This window comes from Anopheles merus, unplaced genomic scaffold (assembly GCF_017562075.2).
Source record: "Anopheles merus strain MAF unplaced genomic scaffold, AmerM5.1 LNR4000825, whole genome shotgun sequence".
In the NCBI taxonomy this organism is placed as follows: Eukaryota; Metazoa; Arthropoda; class Insecta; order Diptera; family Culicidae; genus Anopheles; species Anopheles merus.
The window spans coordinates 5,171-16,447 of record NW_024428405.1 but is presented as its reverse complement, the minus strand read 5'-3'; the positions used below and the strand labels follow the sequence as shown (position 1 = coordinate 16,447).

General features: G+C 40.4%; 1 protein-coding gene across 1 annotated transcript; it reads right to left on the bottom strand.

Annotated features, from left to right (window-relative positions):
- Positions 1-593: 593 nt before the first annotated feature.
- LOC121603080 (testis-specific serine/threonine-protein kinase 3-like) lies at positions 594-2,261 on the bottom strand. Its single transcript, XM_041931806.1, has 2 exons — positions 1,895-2,261; positions 594-1,835 (listed from the first exon to the last, which is right to left on the bottom strand). The coding sequence occupies exons 1-2, from the start codon at positions 1,985-1,987 to the stop codon at positions 825-827; spliced, it is 1,104 nt and encodes a 367-aa protein (XP_041787740.1). The 5' UTR covers positions 1,988-2,261; the 3' UTR covers positions 594-824.
- Between the last annotated feature and the right edge of the window lie 9,016 nt (positions 2,262-11,277).

Below are 11,277 nucleotides of genomic sequence, written 5' to 3'. Positions count from 1 at the left end.
ACATTTTAAAATAATACATAATAAGTTAAATAACAAGCAAAATACGTATTTTTAAACAACTTGATGGATCAAACACAACCGAGCGACCGATTTAACACCTTCAAGAGTAGGACGCTTTCATTCTGTACTTTGCTCGATTCATACTTCACAAGGCTCGAATAGAAATGACAGTGCCCAATTGAGGGTTTACGTCGCCCGAAAAAGTATTTGCGGCGACCGATAACGCTTTGACGATGCCGGATTGGCTAGGTAAACCCTGTATATGTCCGAGATATATAATTTTTTTTTGACAGATAAATATATCAAACCGACCCGTTTGACAGATATATATATATATATATATATATATATATATATATATATATATATATATATATATATATATATATATATATATATATATATATATATATATATATATATATATATATATATATATATATATATATATATATGCGCAATCAGAGATTGCGCATCGCATCTATTGCTACGGTAACGTATACATAGCATGTAAGAAATCGCGATTTATCGATTAAAAACTTCCAATTAGAGAATGTTTTACTGAAGAAGATATTCCTTTGAAGTGAATTTCCGCCAGTGATGTTATATCTCCCCCAATCCTTAGCTGTATCTGTCAGATATTTCACCTGTCAAATAGCTCGTTTCGCTGCACATTTCACCTCGTGTAGCCGCGCGGTAAAAGATTTAACACTACGGGCATAGCAACATTGGGATTGTTTTTTTGCTATATTAGGTTTCTGAGCCCTTACAGTCATGGGATTGCATATAGTGTAAACAATTGTCTACGTGATTCCATTCAACATTCATTTACTACCCTTTATTCTGGAGCCTGATGTTTTAGTTTGTACTGAAGTTTGTATAGACAATAACGAATCAGAATGATTTCGAGCGTCTAAATTTGATCCAGTTGATTTTATCACTGTGACTGATTGGTCGGCGTGCTCTATCAAACGAAGTTTTTCTTTAACACTTTCAATATCAGCGGAAGACCTTGCAAAAATTCTTGCTTCTGCTAGGGCGGAAAACTCTTCAGCGTTCAACGATCTCAAACGACGATCTTGAATCAACCAATCACAAACCAGCACTTCCTCGACAGTCCATCGAATCAAAGGATTGGGTTCGAGTAAACTTCGCACCAGTGTTTTTACTTCCGACGACAATGCGTTTTTTACACGCGAACGGAACTTCCAAGCACGGGCCATTTGTTGTTCGTACACTTGCCGAGTTTTGCCCTTGAACGGTACGGATTTGTTAAGCAGCATGTACAATACAACTCCTAATGCCCATAGATCTGATGCTTTCGGATTGTAAGGCTTTCCTTTCAGTAACTCAGGCGCTGAATAGTCGAACGAGCCGCAAAACGTTGTACTTAATTGCGGTTGTCGGTTTTTTTCTGTAACATACCGAGCAAATCCAAAATCACTCAGTTTTACGTTCAAATTTGCTGACAATAGAATGTTTTCGCATTTCAGATCCCTGTGGGCAATGCCTGATTCGTGTAGATATTGAACTGCCAAAGCAAGTTGTCGACACCAGATGCGTGTCTGGGTCTCTCTTAGTGGTCCGTGATCAATCACGAAAGATAACATGTCACCCATTTCGGCGTAGCGCATGAAGATGCAAATTTTGTTGCGACACTTGATAATCGCATTTATGCGGATGATGTATGGATGACGGATATGGAGCAGTATCGTTAATTCCCTTGGGAGAAATCGTTTTCGAAACTTTTCACTACATTTATTTGTATCAATCAGTTTACAAGCCAACGTTTCGAAACAATTGTTTGCTCGGTTGTGATATTCAATAAGATGTACCTAAAAGCATACAATTGTAAGTTATATTGAAGTACTTTGGTGTAACCGAGACACCGTACCTTAGAAAATGCCCCTTCACTTATTCGCTTTATCCATCGATATCCTAGCGCTTCTATGGACGCAGGTATTGGCTGTTCACCTTGAAATGGCATTTTTCATATAGATCTTCTATTTTTATTTAACGAATTTGGTTTGCACTAAACTAAGAATAAACCCTGCACTACATATTAATTTGGTTGCGCTATTGGCAGTTTTTGATATGTGTTAATTTCATTCTAATTGAAGCACAGCCTGAAATATAACCTCGTATAAAACCATCAAAGTACGCGATTGAATTTTAATAAAATAATTATACAGTCCCAAAAACCCGCATCTTGAAAAAAAACACACAAAAATGCAAGGCAAGGCCTATTAAGAAAATTGTCATTTCAATTTTCATTTCAAAAACGTGCCAAGTAAGGTTTTTAAATTACTACAGGTAGGTCCGTTTAGTGTACTATGATAAATCTTGGTTTCCGTCCACATTTCCGAAAATATCCAACATCATACAAAGTTATTAGTAACAATAACGCCCATAGCAACAATAATCTCCATAGAAATCTCCATTCATCATGGCTACCAAAATCGGAGCTGGCACCAAGGTGCCTAGATAGACTACAGGTGAGTTCTTAGCTCCAATTTTGGTAGCCATGATTTATTTTTTTATTTATTTATTTACATAACTTCTGTCTGAAATTAATTCTTACAAACAAACCTATTAAAAACTTATTAAATATTTGCTCGGAGGATGGATCGGAAGGATGGTAAGGAGAGGTGATGGTCAAACAGGTGTGCGCAGGAATTAAACAATCTCACAGCACGTAATAAAGGATCATTTAAACCAACTGAAGTGCGTCGATTGTGGAATAAATAAAGGAGCACGAGGGCGTAAGAAACGAGTTGGAACATAGAAATGCAGGGATGAAAGAATGATTTGTGAATCCACAGCATTAGATATGAGCGAAGCAACAAACATTATTTGGGAAATGTGACGGCGTTTTGCTAATGAGTCCAGACCCAACAGATGACATCTTTGCTCATAGTCCGGTAGGGTGTCTGACGTGTATCCGGGCATTTTGCTCACCATATACCGAGTAAATGATCTCTGCACTCTTTCTATGCGGTCAATCGATGTAAATGAGCTGGGGCACACAAACAACAACACAGTATTCCAAAATCGGTCTTACTAACGAACAATATAACGCTTTTAAACACAGAGGGTCGGTTATGCGGATTGAAAAACGTTTTATCATACCGATTGTTTTACGAGCCTTTTTAACGGTAACATCAATGTGATCGAGGAATGATAACCTGCTATCGAAAGTTACACCAAGATCTTTTATCGAGAGTACACGATTTATTGCTATACCCTCGAAGTTATAAGCAAACGTAACGGGACAACGTGAACGACTGAAGGTCATGACATGACATTTTTCGGGGCATAGAACTAGCTGGTTCGATGAGCACCATGATGCAAATCGGTTGAGGGTGTTTTGGAGCGATGCGCAGTCATCAACAGACGATATAGATTTAAAAATCTTTAAGTCATCTGCATAACAAAGAAAACAATCGTGTGGAATGGCAGAGATAACATCATTTATAAATAAAACGAACATAATAAAGACTCAACACGCTACCTTGAGGCACTCCCGATTTGGATGAAAAGGATTTGGAAAAGCAGGAGTTTAGTTTAACACGAAAAGAGCGATTGCTGAGAAACGAATCAAGCCAACGAATGTTGAGTCAATGAAACCCATTTTGGATAGTTTCGCAAGAAGGATAGGGTGAGGAATACGGTCAAAGGCTGCTTTAAAGTCAGTATAAACGATATCAACCTGAGAACCGCTGTCTAAACTAGAAGTGATAACGGAAGTCAAGGAAATAAGGTTTGTCAAGGTAGAACGTTTAGGAAAGAAACCGTGTTGCTGAGGTATAATGCAGTTTCTTGCAATAAAGAGGATATGTGAGTGAAACTATAGATTCAAATATTTTGGAGCTTGCACAGAGGATGCTGATTCCACGATAATTGGTAGCATTTTCACGATTACCTTTCTTAGGGATAGGAGTAATATGAGCTAATTTCCATGTGTCCGGAAATGAACATGAGTTAATGGATATACGGTACAGTTTTAATAGGAGAGAACCAAGTACATTATTGCATTTCTTGTATACTGCTGCTGGAATGCCATCTGGACCGGGATTATATGACTGTTTAAGATTTTTTATTGCTTGTAAACTGTGCTAAGGTGTAAGTTTAGATTACTGTCGTTGATTATATCGGTGGGCGTGTTATGAGTGCTATTGGAGATTGATGCTTTGATTTTGCTTGATTCGGCATACACACTTGATGATGGATGAAGATTTCTATGGAATCTGTCCAGTTACGCACAAAACTGTTCCCGAAACCTTTTTTACGTTAAAATATCAATCTCTTCCCGATATGTTAAAATCATTTTGACAGACGCATCACGACGTGCATCGAAAAAGATGTTTTTCTATTTTGACCAAAGTGAGTTGATATATCAGGTGCAATTTGATAAGGACGTCACACGAAGAGTAAACTTTGGCGTAAACTGAATTTCATCCATACAACTATAATCTTTTGAAAGGAAGTTTACGCTCTCCCATACAAATCAAGCATAAACTTTTATAGTTTACGCCCTGTGTAACGTCCGTATGACGTCTTAAATCGAAAAGAGGAAGAAACAAAGTGTAGGGGAAAGCGGGGCAAAATGGGCATTGCATATGTCACAAAACACAATTATTCTTGCAGTATTGTATGCCTTCACCATTAATCTATAGATTAAAATTGCCACATAGAATGAAAATATCTTAAAAACAGGAAAAAAGTGGTAAATAAATGCTGACGTTTTACAAGAATCTATTTTGGGCAAAATAGGCATAGCCCTGGGGCAAAATGGGCATAACCCCGGGGCAAAATGGGTATAGGTAAACAAACTGTGATACGTCAAAACACTGGGGCAATATGAGCCACACAACTACTGCGCCTTAGGTCTATGCTTTTGCGCACGTTTTGTGAAATGTATTCTCTTCCTATCTTTTGTTTTGCTGTTCAGGAAAGCCCTTAAAAATCTTCCAAATATATGTTATCAAAATCATAACGGCCGGGGGACACTGTCCGTACTCGCTAGTGTAATTCTGGTGGAAGCTTTTTTAGGTCATTGAGGGAATGGTCATGCCGGATCTCAAAATTAAGTAGTTTTTCTATCGTTTTTTTGTCATGAAATGGATGCAATGCGTGCAAGACGTGTATATCTACTACGCATCAAGCGTGTGTCACAGGTGTGAGGTGTATTGATGGGTGTGTTCTTGCATGCATTCTTGATCTACTCACTCGTGAAGGCGAGAATTTCGTTGCTAAGAATTTATCAATGGATCAATAAATTCAATAGTTGAACGATTTTTAGTTGAATGCTCGATAGTTGGCTAACAGTGCTATTTAAAAGCATGCGTTAGTATAGAAAAATCGCTTTTTGAAAATTCACAAAATCCTCATGGTATACCGGATTTTTTTTTTCTTTTCATGACCTGGAACCAATCAGCGCGTGGCCACGGAGGTGAAAAAATGTTGAAATTTTTTTCAACTTTGTCAAAATTGCTTATCAACTGCAAAAAAGAGCTTTTCTCGTGGCCGCACCAAAAACATACACAAGAATGACAAAAAGCTCCAACATCTGAATATCATCGATATTTTGTTTAAGAAGCATGAAATAGGTACATAAATCAATTAGAATCATGCATTTTAGCATTATTCTCATAGCAATGGGTCACAACTGCGCCAAATAGCTGTTTGTTTACGCATTTTCGCGAACGTCAAATTTTGTCACTTTTTGTCAACTTTTGTCAACTTTATTTCCTGGCTGCTCCAGGTTACAAAATTTTGACAAAAGCTCAAAAAAGTGACAAAAGCTCACGTTTAGAAAAATTTGTCTGCATTTTGTCACTCTCCTGGCCTTTCGCCTAATTATTTCACTTTTCATACAAATTGTATCAAAAAGTGCTTTACGCATAACGAGTGAGTCATTGGAACGGATTAGTGTTTAGTATTTATTGATCTTGTTTTTCTGACGTAGAGAAAGTCACAATGAGCCAGGCGCTTACAAGCTACGGGGCGTTACGTTTAGTTTAATTGGCGAACACGCAAACGCGCACGGAACGCAGATGGAGACATACTACACAGAAAACTTTTTTTACTGAACTTCAGTAAAATTTTACTGAAATTTTTTTAACTGAAGTTTCAGTAATCCTTTCAGTAAAAAGAATGTTTACTGAATCATTCAGTAATGTCCGGTGCTCACCAAAATGACAGCTCGTTTACTGAAACCGCAGTAAAGCCATTCTTATATTACTGATTTTTCAGTAGTTGGTTGCGATAAAAAAATGACGAAATATTTCTTTTAAATTGAGTTTTTATTTATGCTTAGAGATTGCCAGTTCTTCAATTCATGTTCATACATGTTTTGTGTTATTTTATACACTTTTATACTGTATTTTGCCGCCGCCGAAGTGTAGCTGGTTCAGTAAGCGCTCACAGACACCACGAAATTTCAGCAAGTACAGTGGGTTGTAGCAAACATTTTACACACCAACACGGCTGCCAATTATTTTAAATTAATCCCGTAAGCCGAAATATCATCTGAAATTTTACCAGGGTGCCTGTAAGCGCCTACAAAATTAACTTTTTACTGAAAAAACTTTACTGAAGTAGGACGAGAAAATTTGCTGTGTAAATTCATACATATTGTAAACTTGACTGAAGGCGACTCCCATCATGTTCATCAGATCTGACTGACCGGAAGTACTAAGATACGCGTATTATTTGATTTTGCCTGAGAGTTCTAGACGGAGCAAAGACATTTACAGCACTGAGTAGTTGGGAGAAATGCTTGTTGAGAGTGGCTCTAGACCTAACAGTAGACATCGACTGGCGTAAATGGGATGTACGTCACGATGTCTCCATTGGAGGAGCTTTACAGCATAACGCGTTGCTTTCCTTTGAATTGCCACAATGCGCTGATTCCAACATTAAATATTAAACTCGTTATGAGGATTTCCTTTATATTTCCGGATTATTTTTTTTATTCATCACATCCACACCGTCTGTCAAACAACCCAACCGTCTAGTCGTCGAACGCGATCGCATCCCAACCAGTTGAATCATAATGTACATTAATTAATAATATTGCATCCTCAATGCATAGCAGCGTACCCCTGGGGAAATCACGAATGCGATTTAATTATCAAAATAGACAAATATACCGAAACAAAATAACCTGAAAAAGTCCATTGATTGTTGAATAATTGATCATTTCTTTTGAACTAAAATAAGATCACCTTTTCCAATGATTTCTTGTCGTTTCCATTGTAGTCGTGTAGCATAGTAAGAGCAGTAAGAAGACCTTCATCTTTTTGACGTAATGACGTTTTCGGTCATGCATTACAGGGTTTACCTAGACCATCGGGCATCGTCAAAGCGTTATCGATCGCCGTAAATACTTTTTCGGGCGACGTAAACCCTCAATTGGGCACTGTCATTTCTATTCGGGCCTTGTGAAGTATGAATCGGGCAATGTACATAATAAAAGTGTCCTATTCTAAAGGTGTCAAATCGGTAGCTCCGGTGTGTTTGACCCATTAAGTGGTTTAAAAATACGTAGTTTTCATGTTGTTAAACTTTGGATGTATTTTTTAAAGTGTTAACCTAATTTAATCACCAAATATAATATTATTTTTAAAAATATAAAACCAAATTGCATTGTACGGGCTTGAATTAAAAAAATTATATAAGGAATTTCAATCATTTTTATTTGTAATTTAACTTAAAATTGTGAATTTACTTATAGATCAGTTAAACTACTCGCAAAAAAGTATTGTGTTACAACTAGAAAGCAAGAAAATATAGAGTAGGCCGCATTCATTCTGCACTATGCCCGATTCATACTTCACAAGGCCCCGAATAGAAGTGACAGTGCCCAATTGAGGGTTTACGTCGCCCGAAAAAGTATTTACGGTGACCGATAACGCTTTGACGACGCCCGATTGCTAGGTAAACCCTGTATGGTTCTATTATGACCCTTCCTGGCAGAAAGACAACAACATCAAATAAAAATCACACACATTGTTAAAATAAGTCTACTTACAAAGACACTACAAGTCTACAAACAACTGGAGACACCCTAAAGGTGGTTTAAAGTCCCTCGTTATGATTGACAAACAGTACTTCTCGGATATTATCGACATTAAAACGTATAGAGGCGCAAACGTTGACTGAGACCATTTCCTGGTCATGGTATAGCTGCGCCAGAAACGTGGTTAACAACCAACGGAATCAGCCCACCCCAAGGCTCAACCTGGACCGGTTGAAGTGTGCTGATGTAGCGGAGCGGTACGCGACAGCGCTCGGGGAAGCGCTACCGGCCGCCAGCAACATCGCAGCATTGCCCCTCGCAGACCACTGGCGAATGGAGGAACAAGCCATCAGCACTGCAACCGAACACAAGATCGGCCGCTTGCCACGTAGAGAGAACAAAAATCGACGAAGAGTGTAGACGAGTACTATCCGAAAAGAAAGCAGCTCGCATCCACATGCTACAGTATGAAAGCCGTGGAGAACTACAGACGACTGAGGAAACAGCAAACCCTGCTCTACCAGGCCACGCAGCGACGTTTTTAATAGTCAGATGAACATCTGCTGGAGCAGCTTTCCCAGTCGAGGGACACCCGCTTTTTATACAGGAGATTGAAGGAGGCACGGAGTAGGTTTGATCCTAATACTGCAATCTGCTGGGATGCGGAAGGAAATCTCCTGACGGACGAGCAGGAGGTGATCGAAAGGTGGAAGTGCTACTACAAAGGACATCTGAATGGAGCAGAGGTAGGAGAGGCTTGCGCAAGTGGCAGAACAAGGCAACCACCACAGCAGCAGCACAGCAGTAACAACAGCGACAGCATTAGTGCAGACGATGAGGTGCCCCCGCCATCTCGGGATGAGATTACCAGCCGCATCATGCAGCTTAAGAGCAATAAGTTTGCTGACAATGACGGGCTGGTGGCCGAACTATTTAAGATGGGGCTTATCGTCGAAATGAATCATCTGATCGTGAAAGTCTGTGTGCAGGAGAAACTACCGGTGTTATCCATCCAGTCTACAAAAGAGCGACAGGCTGGATTGATATAATTTCCGAGCCATCACAGTCCTAAATGCCGCCTACAAGATCCTGTCCCAGATGCTGTTCTACAGACTTGCGCCCCTTGCTACAAATTTTGTCGGCAGCTACCAAGCTGGGTTTGTTCGAGGCAAATCCACCACCGATCAAATTTTCACTCTACGGCAGATCCTCCAGAAGTGCCGAGAGTGCCAGATCCCAACGCACCACTTGTTCATCGACTTCAAGGCGGCCTACGACACCATAGACCGGAAGAAGCTATGGAGCATCATGCAGCGGTACCACTTCCCTAGAAATTTGATCCGGCTGTTAGAGGCCACCATGAACGGTGCAGTGCAAGGTGAGAAATATTATATCGACACTCGGAATCGTTCGAGTCTCACAGGGGTCTGAGGCAAGGTGACGGACTCTTCTGTCTGCTAGTCAACATCGCCCTGGAAGGTGTCATTCGAGACGCGGGGCAAGACATAGACATCCTTGGCACGATCCTCTACCGATTTCTCCAATTTCTTGGCTTCGCGGATGACATCGACATCATCGGCAGGATAACAACGAAGGTGTGTGAGGCGTAAACCCGACTAAAACGCGAAGCAGCAAGAATTGGATTGAAAATCAATGCGACGAGGACGAAGTACCTGCTTGTTGGTGACACAGTTCATCTGGGAAACAGTTTATTAGTTGACGGCGACAGTTTCGAGGTAGTAAAGGAGTTTTGCTATCTCGGGACGGTCGTTCCTTCGGACAACGACATCAGCAGCGAAATCCAAAAACGCATTGTTCAGGGGAATCGGGCATACTATGGGCTTCACCGACTGCTGAGATCCAGAAGACTTCAAGCCCGCACGAAATGTGAGATATATCGCACATTGATTCGCCCAGTGGTCCTCTATGGACACGAGTCCTGGATCATCCGAGGAGGATGCAAACGCTCTGGACGAGTTTGAGCGACGCATCCTCCGGACCATCTTTGGCGGTGTGTTCGAGCATAGAGCGTGGAGGAGAAGGATGAGCCACGAGCTTGCTGAGCTGTACGGCAAACCGAGCTTCCTAACGGTGGCGAAGGCTGGTACTATACGATGACTGGGGATGCTGGACTCAAGCTTCACCATGAAGGTGTACGACAGCGATCCCCAGTTCGGCATAAGGCGCAGGGAGCACAGCGAACTCGATGGCTGGACCGGGTAAAGCGAGACCTGACGAAGATCGGGTGTCTACATGGTTGGCAGGCTCCAGCCAGGGACCGAGCTTCCTGGAGAATGATTGTTGACCGGGCCATGTAGCATCGACGTGCTCTATCGTGTGCAGGCCAACAAGAGAGAGATGGTGATGGACAAGTAAAGATCAAAATCTAGACCAGCTCCGTTAAAGAGAATCAGCTTATCCCGATTGGAGCTTTGTGCAGCAGTGGTAGCAATAAATTTGTGGAATCATGTAAGCAAGTCAATGGGCATGCAAGAAATTGAAACATTTATGTGGAGTGATTCTAGAGTGGTTTTGCATTGGCTTAAATCTCCTTCGTATGCATGGGTTACTTTTGTAGCAAATCGGGTATCGTTGATACAGGACATCGGAAAGTGCTGTTAAAATGAATGCACATTAGAGGTACGGAAAAACCTACCGATGTAGTTTCAAGAGAAGCTCTATCCCCGTTCAAGTTAAATAGTAAAAAACTGGATGTTAATCGTAAAAAAGGTTATATTTGGCAACTGTCTGCATCCACGTTGTACAAGTCAGTAACCCCCAAGCGCCACAGATTAAGCTTGGACTGGAAAATCTTATATCCATAGAAAAAAACGAAAGCTTTATAGCTTCATTGGTTGACTCAATAGATGGCATATTACAACTCTTCATTATATTGCTGTTCTTTTCTTGCAATGTGTTTCGACAAGTTTCATCTAATCATGACCTATAAGCCTTATATTTTCTGAGCAAAAATGTATATGAATGGTCGTGATGTCAATATACAAGAGTATCGGCACCATCGAAAATTACTTAAATCTTACTAGCTCCAGTTTTAATAAACTATAGTGGAATTTAGTATTTAAACAATTGTATTGCCGTTCTAGTTCTAGCGATGCATAACTGCAATGCGAAACCATACGACAGTACATTTGTGCACTTGGGACTGCCATCGCATTTTCTCTCTTCGCTGTTCATTGCTCCTATCGCGCTGTCAATCGAAAGACATTTGACCCAGGCGCTAAATCCTAATGTCT